This window comes from Hyperolius riggenbachi, chromosome 6, assembly GCF_040937935.1.
Source record: "Hyperolius riggenbachi isolate aHypRig1 chromosome 6, aHypRig1.pri, whole genome shotgun sequence".
Lineage (NCBI taxonomy): Eukaryota > Metazoa > Chordata > Amphibia > Anura > Hyperoliidae > Hyperolius > Hyperolius riggenbachi.
The window spans coordinates 147,906,255-147,926,633 of record NC_090651.1 but is presented as its reverse complement, the minus strand read 5'-3'; the positions used below and the strand labels follow the sequence as shown (position 1 = coordinate 147,926,633).

General features: G+C 40.0%; 1 protein-coding gene across 4 annotated transcripts in view; it reads left to right on the top strand.

The window, feature by feature from the left end:
- Positions 1–20,379, top strand: part of DENND1B (DENN domain containing 1B) — a 353,166-nt gene that overhangs the window by 170,618 nt on the left and 162,169 nt on the right. For 3 of the 4 annotated variants that reach the window (XM_068240066.1, XM_068240063.1, XM_068240067.1), the window contains exons 5-9: positions 1,778–1,897; positions 8,697–8,766; positions 10,290–10,370; positions 13,400–13,459; positions 18,947–19,000. In XM_068240066.1, coding sequence (XP_068096167.1) covers positions 1,778–1,897; positions 8,697–8,766; positions 10,290–10,370; positions 13,400–13,459; positions 18,947–19,000 — 385 coding nt within the window. The remainder of the gene's footprint in view (positions 1–1,777; positions 1,898–8,696; positions 8,767–10,289; positions 10,371–13,399; positions 13,460–18,946; positions 19,001–20,379) is intronic. The other variant, XM_068240064.1, reaches the window with a different exon arrangement.

The window sequence follows — 20,379 nt, the reverse complement described above, 5'->3', positions numbered from 1 at the left end:
ATATTTTAACTGCCTACTTTATCCTCCATAGTGGTCCTTTAAGGGTAGATTTGAAGAATGTAATGTGAATATGCAACAATCACCCTATAGCTAGTTGAAGTAATTAAAATTGTCAGTAGTACTATAAAAAAAAAAGTTTGGGAACCCCCCCCCCCCCCCCACACACACACAAAACTTCTAAGCAGGAAGCAGCGGGGTACAATTCTTTACCTGCTTCTGGTGTTGGGACAGATCCTTCTCACTCCTCTTCAGTGTAAGAGCACAGTAAAGCATATCACCATGTGACTCCCGATGAGATGGGAGCCACATGATGATAAAATGTATGGCCCTTGTACAGAGAAGCAGCGGAGCACCATTATTTACCTGCCAGAAGTGCAGGAGCGGACCCGACTAGTCCCGGGGGACCCGACTAGTCCCCGGGTGATTTCCGGTTCCCAAATTTCCGCGGCACTGGTTTTAAATGGACACATCAGAAGAGCTTGCTGTGGCTCAGCACAACACACCGACTCCCAGGAGATAATGAAAATGAACCTATTAAGCCTTTAAAAAAAAAATGTTTTAAAGCTCTAGTTCTCCTTCTTAGATTTTTCAGTGTTATTACAGGGGAATAGAAGTGTATGCCATTGCTCACACTCTGTGACTTTACTTACACTTTATGCAGTTACTCACTATTTACTTACTATTTTCATATTTGATGCAGCCATACCAGAGATTCTTCTGGGAAAGTCAGTGATGGGATAAATATTCCATTCACAAAAGCTTGTAGTTGCAAGGAAAGTGAGTGTTCCCTATCTAGGCAGCAGCCCTGTACACAGAACTCCTCCCCTTTGCTGCTTGCAGATTAACTCTTTCTGCAAGCCTTGAAGCTACAGAAATTTCTTATTAATGAGACTAAGGCCGTGTTCACACTCAGCAACGCAAAACGCTATTGCAATCCGCTAGCAATTTTGCGGTGCAGTGTTCTATGATTTTTCAGTGATTGCGAATCGCTGGGAAAATGCAACATGTAGCACATTTTCAATAGTTGGAAATCACAAATGCCCTGCAATCACTGCAGTGTGAGGAAGCAAAATGTGCCCAAGTGTGACTCGGCCTAAAGATGTAGCTGCAGTGCTGGCAAAGAGCAGTTAATCTCTTACAAGCAGAGGGAGGAGTATAGGTGGGTCAGGCGATTTCTGCTGATCGAGAATGACTGGCTATACCTCTTTGGCCCTGAATGCCTCAAGTGTGGGACAGTGGGATATGCTAAGGTGTCTGGTCAGCGTTCTCTCCAATAAAATTGCACTGTCTAAATAGGGAATTAGGTTATAAGAGGCAGCCAGGTATGTTTATAGCAAAAAGTGCAGATGTGTAGTGCACAAAATGTACATTCCTAACATGAATGTACCATATGCATTACAGAAGATGGAAGGATTTGCAAAGAAGGAGTTTGTTATTAGGACTTCTAATAGTGTGGCTAATACAGGCATGGGCAAACTTGGCCCTCCAGCTGTTAAGGAACTACAAATCTCCAATACATTGGAGCAGAGGAAAGTTTGACTGTGGTTCAGTGCAATATTGTGCTTTTTACAGAATTGTGTAAATTCTAAAGTATATAAGAAAAAAACATTGCATATTTCAGCGTATATTTCGGTTCTGACACAGTTGATTCAATACTGTAAATTCAATGCCTAGAATGGTGCCCAGCTGCCAGGAGTTTTCAGAATGCAAGCTTGTGGATGTGATTCATGTTTTTACTACAAATGATCAACGTATAATTGTGTTCATACTGTTCCAGGGGGTCTCAGACACAGATAGGGCAGCACTTTACTTTTGTTCTGACTGATATCGATGGAAAACAAAGGTTTGGTTTCTGCCGCTTGACCTCAGGGGGTAAAGTCTGCTTATGTATATTAAGGTAAGTCTATTCATTTTTATGAGTTGATCATTTTGTTCTACATAATTTGCATAGAAAAACATATTGGGGAAGAATGTGATACATTTGATTATTTGTTTTATACGTGTCTCATTTAGCTTACGTAAAAATGAAACGTGATCACACAATCATGACTAGCCAGTTTGACACTTAAGGTGCCTACTAATGGTACAATTTCCAAAACAATGAACCGTTCAATTTGATTGTTGTGATTGATTGAAAACAATCGTCTAGGCATACCAATGGAGGGGAAAGTGATAACCAATCCGGTCAGACCAAAAGAATCGTTCATCGGCTAACACCATTAACATTCTCTGATCTGTAGTGGGTAGTGGGTGTGAAGACACCTTCTAAAAAGAGACACAGGAGACAAAAACGGGAGCCCAATGGTGTAGTATGTAGAAACAGGTTGGTAGAAGTATAAGAAAAATGTCTACTCACAAAGGTGGGTTGCAGAAGGGCAACCGGCCACAGGAAGCAGGTGGAGACAATTAACCCAACTCCACTCGGGGTGGTCACTGGGGACCTGGTGTGGTCGCACTCCTTAGGAAAAGAAAAGGGGACAGATATCCACCACGGTGTTTAACCGCGTGTGTTCTGTCACCACCTCTCACACAGGGAATGTGTAGGGCTTGAGATGCACTATATTGTTGAAAGAGGCGCCCAGGTTGTAGATAAAAGCGTTTAAAAGCAGTTTAAAACCGGAAAAAGGTTTGAGGTTGCTTACCTTAATGATGACAAATCTTTGCATAAACAAAAGATTTTATTGGTAGCACAAGTGGCAACGCGTTTCGCGGGTCTAAGCCCGCTTCCTCAGGCATATAGCAGTGCCAAGCCAAATAGGATAGTGAGCTAAGGGAGACTTTACTCATGACTAGCCAATCTGATAATTACTAATCAATCTCTTGTTTACATAATTTCTTAAGCCCCATACAGACGCTCAACAGCGGTCTTTTATGCAGCACAATTGTTAAACAATTGTTGTTGTGAAACAAGTTGAAACAGCAAAAAAAAAAATATTTTGCTATTGTTCAAAAAGATAAGACTGATAAGAAGTCAATCCAACAGTCAAAAGATGAACCTTTTTCTGTGCTAAAACATTAACAGCTACTTATATTTTTAATTCTTAACCATTTTAGCCCGCGGGTATTTTTCACCTTATGCATCAGAGCAATTTTCACCTCCCATTCCTTCGCCAATAACTTTATCACTAATTATCACAATGAATTGATCTATATCTTTCTTTTTTCACCAATTAGGCTTTCTTTGGGTAGTACATTTTGCTAAGAATATTTTTTTTCTAAATGCATTTTAACAGGAAAATTAAGAAAAAAATTTAAAAAACATTATTTCTCAGTTTTCGGTCATTATAGCTTTAAAATAATACATGCTACCATAATTAAAACATATGTATTTTAATTGCCCATTTGTCCCTGTTATTACACCATTTAAATTATGTCCCTACCACAATGTATGGTGCTAATATTTTATTTGGAAATAAAGGTGCATTTTTCAGTTTTGCATCCATCACTATTTACAAGCTTATAATTTAAAGAATATTAGTAATACACCCTCTTCACATGCATATTAGAAAAGTTCAGACCCTTAGGTAACGATGTATGTTTTTGTTTTTTTTTATTGTAATTTTGGTGTGAGAGGTAAACAGTTAATTTTAAATGTAATAATATATGTTTATTTAATAAAAAAATGTATGTAAGGCCTGGAACACACCAGAGGAGTTTTTCTGAGCGTTTTGAGTTTTTAAATCTGCTGCTAATGTTATCCTATGTGTCTGTGCACACTGGAGCAATGAGGTTTTGTAAAAAAACCCATAGCATTACATTGGGAAGAGCTTTTGAAACCTCTAAAAGCTCTTCCCAATGTAATGCTATGGGGTTTTTTACAAAACCTCATTGCTCCAGTGTGCACAGACACATAGGATAACATTAGCAGCAGATTTAAAAACTCAAAACGCTCAGAAAAACTCCTTTGGTGTGCACCAGGCCTGAATGTAGTTTTACTATTTGGCCACAGGATGGCCACAGTCAAAAAACATTTTTTTAGTCCTGGAAGCGAACGCTTCCAGGAAGCATAGGAAGCCATCAGTTTTTCTACCGGAGACTTAGATAACAATAACAATAACAATAATATTTATATAGCGCTTTTCTCCCTGGGGACTCAAAGCACTGTGACCCTGCATTATGCAGTCTCAAAGGCTAGGGAAAAGAGGTGAGTTTTTAGCCTTTTTTTAAAGCTGTCCAGAGAAGGAGCCTCTCGTACTGATTGTGGAAGTGAGTTCCATAGAGTAGGGGCTAAATAGGAAAAGGCCTGAGCACCAAATGTTAAGTGTATCCTGGGAATAACCAGCTTCATCTTGTTGGCAGAGCGGAGGGTGCGTGGAGGGGCATAAAGTTCCAATAGATCTGCTATGTATTTGGGTCCCATGTGGTGTAGAGCCTTGAATGTCAGCAGGCAGATCTTAAAATTGATTCTCCATTTTACTGGCAACCAGTGAAGAGTTTGCAGTACTGGGGTGATGTGTGAGCTGCGGGGGGCATTGGCTAGGAGTCTGGCTGCAGCATTCTGTACTAGCTGTAAGGGGCGCAGAACCTTATCTGTAGATCCGATTAACAGGGCGTTGCAGTAGTCTAGGCGGGAGGATACAAATGCGTGAACCAGGGCAGGTAGGTCTTCAGCTGGGATAAGGTGTTTGATTTTCGCTATATTTCTTAGATGGAAGAAGGAAGACATTTGACGACAGCTGATACCTGCTGTCTGAGTTTTAGATTTCCATCCAGGATCACCCCAAGGTTTCGCACAGAGTCTTTATACTGTACAGTATCTCCCCCAATTGCTAGTTTGAGGTGGTGAGCGTTTTGAACTTTATCCATCATGTGTGGACCACCTACCACCAACACCTCTGTTTTGTCAGAGTTCAGCCTCAGCCAGCTGGTGTTCATCCAATTTTGTAAATCCACTAGACACGCATTTATGGATGCTGATGGGTCTTGGGTGCCAGGCTTGAAGGACAGATACAGTTGTGTGTCATCTGCATAACAATGGTATCCTATGAATGGGAACTATGTTGACAATCACGTCCAGGCGGCAGGAATGGTTAAAGAACATCCTAGGTGACATGATGAGATAGACGTGTATGTACAGTGCCAAGCGCACAAATAACTATGCTGTATTCCTTTTTTTTTTTTTGGTATTCTTTTTTTTTCTTTCTCTGCCTGAAAGAGTTAAAAATCAGATATGCAAGTGACAGTTTCTGTCTGTCGGACTATAGCGTACCCCTCACTGATAAGGTATTACAGCCATAAAACACTTTCCTGGCAGTAAATATCTTCTGAGAGCAGGAAAGAGAGAAGGAGGATCAATAGTTCATAGATTTTAGCTCAGGCATACATCCAATGTCTTTGAAACGAGGGCATGAAACAGTAACGACTTAAAAAGTAGATTTAAATATAACATAAAACTATGGGATACCTAAAAAAAAGTAATTTTAGAAGGAGGAGGACAGATACATTTGTTTATCTCATTTGTTTATTTTCACTTTGGATGTCCTTTACGATAAATTTGTTAGTGGAGTGTTCTCTGATTTCATGTGCCAGCAGCATAGATGGTAATAGCCTTTTCCTCTTGTTATTCTGTAATGTCTGGAAAGAGAGGAAAAGCAGCTTCTGTGCTCCTTAGATGCGAACCTGCAAAGTGCAAGTCTCCTAACTCAGAACAATGATTGCTCACCTGCCTCTTCCTACACAAGCCATTTCCTCTCCAGCATTTAACCTATGACTTTCAATTAAAAAAAAAATGTCCCTAGCAGTGGTACCCAAGTGGCACAAGAGCCTGGAGGGAGACTGGGCTGCTAATAGCTACCAGCCTTGAGAATCTTTTCTTGGGGAAACTGTTTGAATCACCTTTTAATGAGCCATGAAATACAGAGAAGCTTGTTGATTGCGACAGGCCTTGATAGAGCCTTGTATTTCATACTAGTCTTAAAACTAAGCAAACCGCTTACTTTATATATTATGTGCAGACAGAACTGCTTTAGTCGTGGCATGGTAATTTTTTTTCCCCCAGTTTTTTTATTTGACCAGTTTTGTAGCAATTCTTAAGCTAAACTTACACCATTGTCATGTGACACAGGGCGTGCAAAGCTAGACATTCATAAAGGCACAATATCATGTAAAGGCAATTCTCATTTTACACCTTCTTAAATTACTTGAATTTTCAATAACACAATAAGCCATATTGGCCATTTTCATTGAAGTACATTTTTTTAGGCCCCTTTTACACTTACCTCGTGTCGCGGTACTTTCCCCTGCCGCAGCTCGTTGAAGTCTAAGAGGCCTGACACACTGCCTGCACTGCAACACAATGCGACGGTAGTTTGCCAGGCACCGCAGAAGTAACGCAAAAGCTGCAGTGCATTACCCTGCGACTCCCGGAAGTGCACAGGAAGCTGCGTGTTCATTTTTTTATCTTTGGTTGCACAGTGGCTATAACGACTTTTCAAGTGCAGTGCAGTGTGGTAGTTCCAAATCTCACCACAAAAATTGTACAAAAAAATGATATTGTCATCCCAGGCCGCCTCGATCCTCTGCTAGGGTCTGGTAATTCACGCTTTAGTCACGCCTACAGGGCATGCACACCCCAGCTACGCACATGCCCCCCACCGTGCTCCCGCCTCCGGCAGGGCGAGGGAGATGTACACGCGGCTGGACTGCGCATGCATTCACTTAAAGAGACTCTGAAGCGAGAATAAATCTCGCTTCAGAGCTCATACTTAGCAGGGGCATGTGTGCCCCTGCTAAAACTCTGCTATCCCACGGCTTAACGGGGGTCCCTTCACCCCCAAACCCACCCCCGCAATAGTTGGTCGCAAGTTGGTCATGAAATTTCTTCTTCCTGGAGGCAGGGCTAACGGCTGCAGCCCTGCCTCTAGTCGCGTCTATCAGACGCGCATCACCGCCTCTCCCCCGCCCCTCTCAGTAAAGGAAGACTGAGAGGGGCGGGGGAGGGGCGGAGATACGCGTCTGACAGACGGGCGTGGGGCAGGGCTGCGGCAGTTAGCCCTGCCCCAACCAGGAAGCACTCTCCCGCTGCACCGAGGGGATTTTGGGGATCAGGGACCCCCGTTAAGCCGCGGGATAGCGGCGTTTTAGCAGGGGCACGCATGCCCCTGCTAACTATGAGGTCTGAAGCGAGATTTATTCTCGCTTCAGACTCTCTTTAAGCCAACTGAAGAATTTACAAAGCAGGCTAACAGAGGATTGAGGTGGCCTGGGAGGACAGCGAGGGAGCCAATAGCCTTTTTTTCCCCCTCAATTTCCATTAATTCATTTGTTTAATTTCCTTAACTAGATTTTCTTTATTTACTTTGAGGACTTTATATAAGATGATGTTTTAATTCACATTTATACAAAAATATATATGAAAGGAGAGACAGGTATGAGAACAGGCAGTGTATAGCAGTTTCTGGATATGGGACTACATAGTTATGGAAAATCTGCCATCCCAGCATTCAAGTGGATCTTCCTTTGACACTTATTATCTACCTAAAGTTTGATGCAGACCACATACACCATTTCATCCCTGATGGCAGTGGCTACTTTTAGCATAATGCAGCCTTCCACACTATAAATTGTTAAGGAATGGTCTCCGGAACATTTCCAAGACTTGATGTGTTGATTTGGCCTTCAAATTCCTCATACCTTAGTCCAATTAAGCACATGTGGGATGTACTCAGTCTTTTGGAACTTAAATAATCTGTTGAGTATATTGGAGCAAAATATCATAGGACCCATGTGTCACATGCCCCCTACTGGCCAGACCGCTTAGTGCCTCCTACTTGCCCACAGACCATACATTCTCGTGGATGCAACTGACGTGCCAGAGTAGCTGGAGTTGGGCAAACAGACAGGCTAGGAGGGAACGCGTGAAACATCAACAATTTTCTATGCACTATTTTACAGTAAAAGGCTGCCACCACCTCTTTTATTCGGAAAAAGAGGAACCCGCTATCTAATCGGAGTTAAGAAAGGGTTAACACAATCTATTTTTACTGAAACAATACAATACTCAGGGTAGCATCTCTCCAGAAAGGCAAGGTTTGTTCTGAGGTACTTTGTGAGGTACATTGTGAAGTCCATTACATAAAATCCAAATGAAAATCTTTTTAATTCCAGTTTGCAGTGTGACAAAACAAGACAAACATGAAGGGAGATGAATACTTTTGCAATTGTGAACAGTCTGTAAATATTTACATCAATCATATGGTGACTTTTATACTATCAGTTGGCACATAACTTCTTACTGTTCACCAAGAGTAAGAATGTTTCCTGCATGCTGACAACTGTTCATGTGTAATGTAGAGCTCATCATCCATTCTGTGTACTTTGTAATGACCCCCAAACACTGCGGCTTTGCCGAGAGGGAGCCAGCCTGACACGACATTGAAATGCATGACCTCTCTGGCACAGAGCTGTGCATCTCACTATCCCTCTGTAGCAGGGACATAAATCTGCCGCCCTGAGGAGGGAGATGCCCACATCAGGGACAGGCGATTTTTCATTAGGCGGTGGAAGGCAATATTCATGCAGTAATATGATAAATGGCTCTGCACTGCAGTGAACAGTACAATGTCTTCCCCAGCAGATAAATCAACTGTTCTTAGCACTGCCACTGTTTCTAGGTTCCTGTGCAGATAAGTGTATAATGTACATATGAAAATGCATATGTTCATGTTTATTTTTCTGTTTGCTTTTAATATCTACAGTTATCTGCCATGGTTTGAAGTCTACTACAAACTGTTAAATACACTGGCTGACTATTTAGTGAAGGAACAGGTAATGAATTTCATTCTAGTCCTCATCCATTGTAAGAATTTTTATGAGAATCCCTTCCATGTGATGTTATACGTCTACATGCCTCTATTGTTTTCTGGAAATGTAAAGTCAAGTCACTGTAGTTTGGTGAAAAGTTACAAAACACTAACAGAAGCTTTTCAGAATCCCTAAAACTAGCCTTAACCCCTTGCAGTAATTCTGTTACAGACCTTAAAGCTCAAATCCAAATCTATACAGTATACAATAGAATTAATATTTTTAAATGCCTCTTTCCCGTAAGAATCAAAGCACATATGTCTCAGATCAATACATAGTTGCAGGGTGCACTGTGTTACAGAGGAACTAGTCAAGTGTTCATAAATGCTAGACTAAACAGGTGGCTTTTCAGTTTGGACTTAAATGCTTCCAGGGATGGAGTTGTCCTAATTGGGTGTGGCAGGGAATTCCAAAGTATTGAGGCATGACAGAAGGCTCTGGCTCTATGCAGCTGAAAACTCTTTTCAAGGGTACCTGAAAATTTACAAGGTGGCCATACCTGGGGCTTCTCCAGTGTCACCATAAACTGTGTAGTCAAGCTTATCCAGCCTTCCTTCCATTTTGGAACTATGTCCCTGATTCAAAGCTCCAACTGGATCCAGTCAGAATGGGAGTCTGCTGTGTCCACCCTATTCAGTCCCACTCCAGTATGGCTGTGCACAGCTACCGTGCAGAGGCTGCTACACACAGCCACATAGGAGTGTGCATGAAGGAGGTGCACAGAGTATGTACAGTACCTTTCACCAGTGAACAAGTGGCAAGGCTCCACCACAGAGGTGAAATTGGCAAATCTAAGGGGGCCACACCATTTATGATCACTCTAAAAAAGCCTAAGTTATGTCCAGCTCGTGCATTTTTATTCAGATCAGGTATAAGTGTAAGAATTTGGTCATGTAATCTAAAGCAACTCAATTAAAAGCGTTAACAGCAAGTCCTATGGAAAGGGCTTCTGCAGGTTGAGCAAGACATAGAAAATTGAGAAGATTGCAACCTCAAGCTCTGAAAGTCTAACTATCTTATATAGAGACAGAAGTGGGGAATGAGAGGAAATGACGACTTTTCGTCATTACACATTAGTGTAATCTTATATCAGATTTGGGAGTAATCACTTTACTAATACATAGTATAAACACCTTACTTGTAGAATATAAAAACAAAACAACAACAAAAACAAGAAAAAATTGCTGTTAGGAGCTGTCAAAATGTCCAAAAACTGTGGGGTATTGTCAGCAATCAATCAGCATTAGCTCAGATAAGTTACACTGATTAAATGCTATATCATTGTATCGTTAAGTAGGGATTTGGATACCCAATATTCAGGTCAGTGGTATTTTTGTAAATCTGACTAATGAATATTGCAAAAACTTTATAACTAGGAAACCACTGTCAGCTTTAGTTTAGTTCCAATAGCTTCACTAGTGCTATTGTATAGTCTTTATCTATCATAAATTGATGGCTTATAGTTACTCTGTATTTTCTCCATTCAGGAAAATGACTTGAATGATATATTAAAGACTTTGTACAATCACCCAGTTCCCAAAGCCCACTCTCTGGTTAGTCTGAACCTGGTAAGTATGGCTCATTAAGGCAGCAAAGATTGTAGTTATCGTAGATTTGTATTGTGAGGTTTAAACAAGATGTGCACTGTATCTGATTTCTAGACACAGTAATATTGTTTAGCATTCTTCATTTTTTAAAGGGAACCTAAACTGAGAAAGATATGTATTTTACCTTTTAAAATAATACCAATTGCTTGACACTCCTGCTGATCCTGTGTCTCTTATACTTTTAGCCACAGCCCCTCAACAAACATGCAGATCAGGTGCTCTGACTGAAGTCAGACTGGATTAGCTGCATGCTTGTTTCCGGTGTGTGATTCAGCCACCACTGCAGCAACAGAGGTCAGCAGGACTGCCAGGCAACTGGTATTGCTTAAAAGGAAACATCCATATCCCTCTCAGTTTAGGTTCCCTTTATGTGATGCTACTATAGTCTTTGCTTCTCATATCACTGTTGGTCCTATCTTGGAGGAGGAACACTGACAAGTCATTCTGCTTGCTGATTAATAAAAGTATTCAAATGACACAGATCTGCAGAAGTTGTGTTATAACTGACTTTCTACTGGGATTCTCAAGACAAAAAGGAATAAGGATGGGTAGGGGAGTAACAATTATCACAGAAAGTAGGAGATGAGGGTGTGACTAGTTATTCATTGTTAGAAATCACATTACTGGTAGATTATGCATTTACAAATATCTTTGGAATAAGAAAGGTGTAATATGTGGTAAGCATACCTTATGCAGTGCACTTTATTTTGGTGAGGAAGGAGCGGGTTTGCATTAAATGTTGCTGCTATGAATATGACTCTACATTAACATACCTACCCAGCAGCACAAATCATTCTGTATTCAGAGTGATTACAGTGCATTTAAAAATTGATTTGACTATGTCTGGACATGGAATGGGCAATTCAACCATTGGGTCAGCAGCACACAAGAGTCTTTTATAAAGGTACGGTGCAAGCAACTAGTGAAAGTCCCCTTCTCAACAGACATTACAAGCAAAAAAGAGGATGGAGTTGCAGCACACAGCTCTTTTATTTAGAGCATGCAAATGAATAATACAGCAGCAATTTTGGCCAATGACTGCCCTTAGTCAAGCTTAAGGTGCCAATTATCGGTACAATTTTTAGTGAAGGATCGTATTTTCGATTAAATTCTTTTAGATCGTATTTCATCAAAACAGAGAAGCTGATGGGCCCAATTGATCCTGAATGTTTGTATTATCGATCATTTCCTAAAAAAGTGGTCAAGTGGTGTGATGTATTTTTCAATAGATAATCACAACTGGTTTATATATGATTACAAATTGGATGATTTAGTTGTGTGGATCGATCTTTTCTTACAATCTGAATGATTCTATGGAAAGTATGATTGTTGACTAAGAATCATACCGTTAATGGGCACCTTAACAAGCAAATGGCAAAACCAGATAATATATGCATATATAAATTACAGAAGAATACATTTACTCAACTGAACCAAAACATTCACTTTTAAAGAGGCAGAAAAATAAATAGCATTGTCACATCATCCTGCAGTAATCCTTGCATGTAAGAATAAATGTCAATCAAAGTCAAGATTTAATCGATTGGGAGTCCAGTTATCCAGTATATCAATTCAATAGACCTATTCTTTTCTTTAAAGTCTGTATGGGATGCCCACTTCTTTGTGATCTTGACACATGGTCCATTACCAAGAAGAACCTGAGGTCACTGCAACATTGACCTCAGTGCATTGTTGGGGAATGGTATTGCTAACTGCCCTGATGTCACAGAAGACTTGTTCTGGGCTATCCCATCCCTGACCTTCTCTATGAGTGTAAAGATGTCCACAGGGGCTGTAAACAGCAAAAGTGATTTGGCTTGTCAAAAACGTATGTTATAAGTGCAAATAGAACATACACAGATGTAGGATATTGTAAGTGGTGCTCAGTCTGAAAGAAATGTTAGGGTTTTTGCATCACCTAATCTGTTTAAGGTAAGGTTTGATATTTAACAAGGAAATGTTAACATTTATGTGCAAGGTTATGTTTATTCAAATTGGGGTAGCTATAATTAAGGGGTTAAGGTTAGTATAAGCTTTAGAAGGATGGCTATGCTTGGGCACAGATCTGAAAATTATGTTAGTGTAAGGCATAGTAGGGGGCTGGGTTAGTTTAGGGACAATGAGGGAAACCTGGAGTTTCAGTTCAGAAGGCCAAAGTCATTTCCAGCATTGACACCCAAATTAGTGCTATGCCAAAACTGTTTCTGCAAGAAACTGATATGCCAATATGCTGCTGTGGAAGGTCTGCTGCTGATTAGCTTTGTAAGATGGTGGAGTATAGACACAGCTCTATGAGAAGGTTGCAGGCTGTAGCCATAGGGTTCTGTGGTACAGGAGGGGGCTGATGAAGAAGCTTCTGACTAGGAACTTCACTGAAACAAAAACTTAACTAAGGAGAGGAAAGTCTCTGGATCATATTGAGCCTTCCCTCGCTGTCCTCCAGTCCTTGATCACTCACTGGGACCCCCTTTCACATGGGAGCCATGCTTCTCTTCTATCACCAGCACCGCCATGCTGCAAACACACCTGCTCAGTAGCACGGAGCAGTATGGACGCGCTCATGACATAAGAGGAGCATGGCCCTGATGTGAGTGCTAAGAAGCCCTTGTTGGCAATATTCTGGGGGTCCGCGCTCGGTGACATGGAACGGGAGGACAATGAGGAAAGCCTCAATAGGATCCAGAGACTTCCCTCTCTATACAGTAAATAATTATCTTTATGTGTAGCTAAGTTTCAGCTTGAGTACACTAAGTTGGTAAAGAGATTTTGTACACTGCTTGCTGTTGGATTTCTCAGTTGTCAATGTAACAGCCACAAGTGAGCTGACAAGTGAAAGTCATGGTGATAAAGTACATAATTGATTAATGTGTTAGTACTGTTATCTTTTACTAAGTACCAAGCCATCACTTTCTTCTGTTGCACATACTCATAGCATCAGAAAGTAGTTCTAGCAACAAGTATTGTAGCATCTTTTGTTTCTTGTTTACAAGAATCCACTACAATTTGTTACAAGTGAGCGGGTTATAAAAAATGCTTCCTCTCCAGAGCGGGTAAGTCACAGGAACAGGGGTGAGTTTTTAGTTCTCTGGAATTTCTCTTAAGTAAAAAAGTGATCATCATCACATTTCTCTTCGACTATCACTCTGCTGATTCTGCTAAGCAAAACATAATCTAGAGGTCAATTAATCAACTGTCACTGTGATAATCTACTAATTTTAGAAACTTCCACTGATCTTGATGAAGTAGAGTTGATTTCTCGGTTTCTGATCTTCAAACTTTTCAACCCTCTCACTGATAATGTTGAGATGAAAAGTGTGTGTTCTTTCATACTGTTTGAAAAATATTCCTCCCATCAGGATAGCCTCAGATTATTCTTCTTCTGTGTAGCTCCAAAGGTTAAACCAAGTGCATTGATTTGTTTTGGTCACGTTCTAGAAATAGATATATTGTAGTTCTTTCAGCTTGTTTTGCCAGAGGCATCAGTGAGCCATGTTGCTTGGGAAATGTATTCATGTGGTAACAAAAGGGCTCCATAGTGCCTAAGTGTTTAGCACTCTTGCCTTGCAGTTCTGTAGTCATGAGTCTCATTCCCACCAGGGGCATTATCTGCATAAGGTTTGTGTGCTTTCCTCAAGCTTGCGTGGTCTCTCCAATTGCATTAGTGTCATCCCACAACCCCTAAGCATCCAGCCAGGTGAAGTTCATTTTGACCTCCCTGGCTTTGCTGTGCTCACCTAGGAATAGGATTATGACCTTATTTTAGGGAATATTATGGTCCTATATAACTAGACAAAATAATAAAAATCAAATTGTATGACAATTTTGCTGTCCAGCAGGATAGACTGGGGACAGGGAACCATCACAAAAGTGAATAAAATGGTAGATGCTCAGACCAAGCAGCACATGGCTTATAAATGGCTATAGGGAAAGCCTCTTGGCAAATTAAAAAAATGTTTACTTTCACCTCATGCGATTTTCCTTGGGCTTCAATTCACTAAGGGCCTGTTTCCACTAGTGCGTAAACCGGGCCGAATCCACAGAGTTTCCCCGCAGCCAAATCGCTCGGGGAAACTCTGCCATAGGAAATAATGGCGCCGCCGGCGGAAACGCTTGCCCTAGCGATTCGGCCGGCATTGCCCACAGTTTTCGCACGGGAGGCAGCTAATCCCATAGCCGTGCATGGCACGGCTTCTGGGATTCGTCTGCGTTCCTGCAGACCCGGAAGTGCCGCACTCCCAGCCGCGCGCGGTGGCTAGTGGAAATGGGCCCTAAGTATTACCACATGCTATTTATCAAGGCAGTTACCACATGGAAAACGGAAATTACAGACTAGTAAAGTAAATTACAGACTTGTGAGGTACATAAATACCTCAGCAAGGAGAACGCCAGCGCATACCACTAAGGCTGCATCTGAAATGACCACCAGCTCAGTGTGTAGCACCTATATAGACTTTCTACACACTTCGCATTCAATTCAGATGCAAATCATATGCAAATCTGCTACTACTTATCATGCAAACAGGAAACTCAGGAGGAGGGGCTGGGAGCAGCTAACCTGACATGTTACATAGTTACAAAGTTAAGGAAAGGTGGGGGGGGAAGGCTGCGCATCCCTAAACACATGTTGCAATTGAATGGTTAATCGCACAGGCATACACTGCCTCTGCCAGACTGAAAAATGCATGCCCTGCATCCATAAATACCTCACTAATATCAATTCACAGATAATTTCACATGTGGTAAAACAGGTGAGATGTTCGGACTTTTATCTCCATCCTGGAGCTGTCTGTAACAAACAGTGATTTGGAAAGTTCTAGTAGAGAAAAAGGTGAAAACTAATTAAACTATTCAGGAAAATAATAAAGTTGATAATAAAAACATATTTCACAATATTAATATGTAATAATTCAAAATGATTAATAAGATAATGATTTTTAGCCAATAGAAAATGTTATGTAAATTTTATGCACCTTAGACTTGTACTTTATTTGCCAGTATAATAAAAAAAATGCTATTTGTATCTCACCTTTCATCCATTTTCCATGCACTGCATCAATCCATCAAATAACAAATGAAATACCACATGATTCCTTAAAGGAAACCTGAATTGAAAGAGATATAAAGGCTGCCATATTTCTTTCCTTTTCAGCAATACCAGTTGCCTGGCTATCCTGCTGATCCTCTGCCTCTAATACTTTTAGCCATAGACCCTGAACAAGCATGCAACGTTCAGGTGTTTCTGATATTTTTGTCAAATCCGACAAGATTAGCTGCATGCTTGTTTCTTGCATGATTCAGATACTACTGCAACCAAAAAGACCAGCAGAACTGCAAGGCAAATAAATATGGCAGCCTCCATATCCCTTTTAGTTCAGGTGTCTTTTAAAATACCAAATGACATATAACGAGGTAAACAACTTAGTGAATTGTCATGTAGTTTTTTAGTAAATCACTGAACTATTACTTCATGTGTTCAAATCTTACTGAAATTTTGAAGAAAAATAAATAAATAAAGTCTTAAACACAAAATGCACTATTTCATAGACCTATTATTATTATTATTATTATTATTATTTTGCCAAACATGTCTTAGTGAATTGAAGCCTTTGAGTAAGCCATTTTCCATATTTCACAAAGCTCAAAGTAACATAAAAATGAATGTGCCCAGTAAGGTAGAAGCATGTACAAATATGAGTGATAATGAGATACACCAGTTGTGTGTTTTTGTGGTTTGTGTTTTAAAGGGGTTCTTTCGCGAAAAAAGTAGGCAGTTAAAAAATGTGACAGATGACAGGTTTTGGGCCAGTCCATCTTTTTAAGGGGGATTCTCAGGGCTTGTTTGCTTGTTTTCAACAGCATTTCCTGAACAACAGTTTAACTGCCAAAATAGCAAGATACCAGCCGGCCTCCCTAACCACTTGCACACTATTATGTCAGTTAAATTTTGCAACAGTTGTTCAGGAAATGCTGTTGAAAACAAAGAAAGCCCTGAGAATCCCCCTTAAAAAGATGGACTGGCCCAAAACCTCTCATCTGTCACATTTTTTAACTGCCTACTTTTTTCGCGAAAGAACTCCTTTAAATCTCTGACATCTGAATTTGGTCACAGGAAATGGAAGTGTGTTATTGCCTGCTTTAGTCTAAGTGAGAATGACAGTTGGTCCCCTTAATTGTGTTGGATCTATTTGTTTTTTTTTTCTTTATAATTTTTTTTTTGTACTTGCATAACAAGTTGAGGAAAAAAATCAAACACATTGGCCACAATTCACTAATCTCCTCTCCTGTCTTTAATAACATGTCTGAGCTGTTTTTACTTTTATCACCATGGTGATCAAGCATGTAGTATTCTTTAAACAATTTACCTCAGGCAAACCTAAAGTTAAGGATTCTGTGTTTAAGTTAAGGATAGATTTCTAAAGTTAAGGTTTCAATCCTTAAAATAACGACAGAATTCTAACGTTAAAGACAGGCTGTTAATTCACAGAGAGGAATGCAAGTGTGTGAGAAGTTATCACTTGGCCTGAGCTGTCGTTAAATGGAATGTTATTACAGATTGCAATGTGAAGTAAAGCATTCTGAGCTGTCTGCTTTATTTTTTACTAGTTTATGTAGAAGAGGACTCTGTATAAAGAGAAATATACACAGCAGGCATGCAGAGAGAGAGAGGGAGGGAGAGAGAGACACACCAAGCATACACACACACAAACAAACACACACATACACACAAACACACAGGTCCAGCCACACATACCCAGCCACAGCCTTCTTGCTTCTACCCAGGCTGTTTACACAGGCTGGCTGTGATCGTCCTCGCAGAGGAGGCAGCAGGAGTGGTGGAGCTACATATTTCCTCCATGTGCTCCTCCCCTCCCTATCTACTGCATGGGAAAATAACTTCCTTAGTGAATCAACACTTAAAATACTGATCGAGGTGTGGGGATAAGTTTTCACTTGCCTTAATATCACTAGCCTGATCTTAGGGAATTGAGGCCATTCACTGCTTACAAATATAAATATTATATATAAAAAGCATTAACTATCAGATTGTTGTAGGTCTTCAAGTAACCCAGTATAATTTCTTTTGGAGGGAAATGAATTCTTCAGAGCCTGTGTGTTGAAAGTAATTTTTTATTGTTGTCCTAGCAGCCACTTATTTCTTCACGATCAAACCAAAAGTGTAAAAATAACAATAGGAAGCTTGTCAAACTTTTCAGGATTACCAATAGTCATTCTCATAGATCATATAGCATGATACAGTAACAATACACATTTCCTCTTCTTGCAACCAAATTCAAATTTCAAAAACATTGAACACTAAAAGCGTACAGACCACAAAGACTTATTATTTCTCATTATATCTGTACTTGCTTTTAGCTTTCTAGGAAAAATATCTTTAATCAATTTGTGAATAGAGCTTTGTATACATGCAAGCATTCAGATGACCATGAAAACTGGAGAGAGCTCAGAACACTTCAGGCTAAATTTAACCAAGTTTTGGTGAAATCCTTCTAAGGAGACTTTGAAGCATACATGCCAAAACAGCGTCTGCAAATTAGGGCACAGGGCAAAGCTAACAAATTGCTCACCCTGCTCCTGGAAAAGTCCCTGCAGCGTTAATTACTATCCCCCTTCTGGCCACTATGGACTCTGGGCAAATAAGTAATTCGGCTGTCAGCTATTGCCAAATTACCCTGTTTTATAGTAATTTGGGCTCCGACTTTTGACTGTGCCCAAATTACTGTCTGAGCTCTGCTATATACATAATTCAAATTACGGCTCATGGCGGCGCATGGTGCACCCAAATTTCCGTGCACCATTTTGAGATGTCTCGGATTTTGAACACATTATAATTATGGTTTTTGTTAGTATTTTATTACTTTCCTATAGTATTTTATACATTTCCTATATTTGTATTTGATATTGAGATCTTTGGCTGTGTGATGTATGGTGCCTATAGTGTTGTGTATGATGGGGTGTACTGCCTGCTGATGTGTACTGATGTGGCATTTTTTGATCAATTTTGCTACGAGAATCACATCTATTTGCAATAGGGACATAAGATGCTATAATGCTTATGTAGCAGTGCAGCCCATTGGCCTGTGTACAGCGGGTTTAATCTGATTCTTGCACAAATGTTCCCCAGCAGCACTGTGGGCCGTTTAAACTCATAGTATTTTATTCACTATATTTAGAAAAATTCTTCTCACAATAAAGATTGCTTTTTCAAATATTTTATTTATCATAATAGATATATTCTAGGACAAATAGTTTGTATTCAGTATATGAGATATTGGTGTGAAAGACACACAATAAAAGTCTGTCTTTTGTCTTAACATTAACTTGGTGTTTCTTCTTGACTTTCAATCTGCGAAATGAAGGTGTCCATTACTTTCTATCATTCTCTGTTGCAATCATGTTCTGTTACATATACCCTAAAATTCAATCATCTTTTTATCCCCTCTACCCTAGCACCAAGCCCCCAATTAAGATCCTTATTAAATCCAGATTAACCTGTGTTGTATTTCTCCTCCTCTTAGCACTCGTTCTTCATTACTCCTGACGTAACCGGACTGCCAACAATCCCTGAAAGTGTATGTATCTAATTGGGTTTTAACCACTTGTCTGTTTTCCTTGAACGAGTCTGTTTACTTGTTAACTTAATCACTTTGTACGTTCTGTTTTATATTATAGAATCCTTCATGAATCAGAGAAATACCCAGTAACGAGAACGCAATTACTGGGAACAGTGGTGTGCACCATTTTAGTCCAGCCAGTGTCACAGTCTAGTTCAATTTGCACCAGAAAATAAATGAGCCACTGTTTCCAGTTGTAGAAAAATAATCTTTGTTATTTTGCTTACAGCATAACTAACCTGTAACATCTGTTTGATAGGTTGTTTTTTTCCTTTTAAAGTAACTTCCCCCCCCCCCCCCAACACATCAACCAACATGTGTGGATTGAATTGTTTAATGCCACAATGAAGGCTGCTTTATACTGTTTAATATAACCATTAGTTCTTTAGCAGGTTCCATCATCAAACTCCCAGATATCTTTGCGCCTGTATGAAATTGATAATAATGATGATTGACATCAAGCAGTGTGTTAATTGACATTGTGATTGGAAGAGGGAGCAGAAGTTAGAGAAAGCAGTAGACTTAACAATGAATGCATGATTTTCTACCTTGTAGATCTATTCAAAAATAATGCAGAGTAGCTTTTGATATTGATTAGACATCAATTGAAACATTACCTACATCTGGAAATACTGCTTTTGGGTAATTGGTTGATCGATACTTCCCAGTCACTATTTTCATCTGGAAGTACTGATCACAGATTGGGTAAGGCCCGGTTCACATCTGCGTTTGCCAACGGAACCGGCCGTACGGTTCCGTGGTCTGTTCCTCTGAACGGACAAAAAAATGCTGCAGGACCTAATTTTCCAGACTGTTTTGCTCAATGAAATGGAAATGGAAGGTTTTGCAGCTACATAGTAACAAATAGAAAACTGACAGTTTACAGCACACTGGCTGTAAAAACGGACAGTTTTTCCTGATCCTGATAGCCGGATCAGTACGACCGGCTCCGGAAAAAAAACGCTAATTTGAACCAGGCCTAAGGCCAATGTTGGCCTATGTGTGGTCAGCTTGAGTGGAGTTATGGATGATCTTTTTTCAATTTTTATTAAATACTCCAGTTGTCTGTATGTCTTTCTGATCTTTTGGGTTATGCAGCTATTGAAATCCAAACACCTGATTTATGTAGTCACTTAGGCACTCAGAAGAGGTTATAGTGTTAATGTATTTGTTCTTAAGCAAACCTGTACATGTAGTGCTGATTTTGTATTTGTGTTAACTACATGCTTAATGCTGCCATTGTTTATATTATGAAATGTACGCCTGTACTAAGAGTTTCAGATGTTTCAACAAGAGACTCAATATGACTCTGGAGAAGGAGTGGAGATAGATTTAAA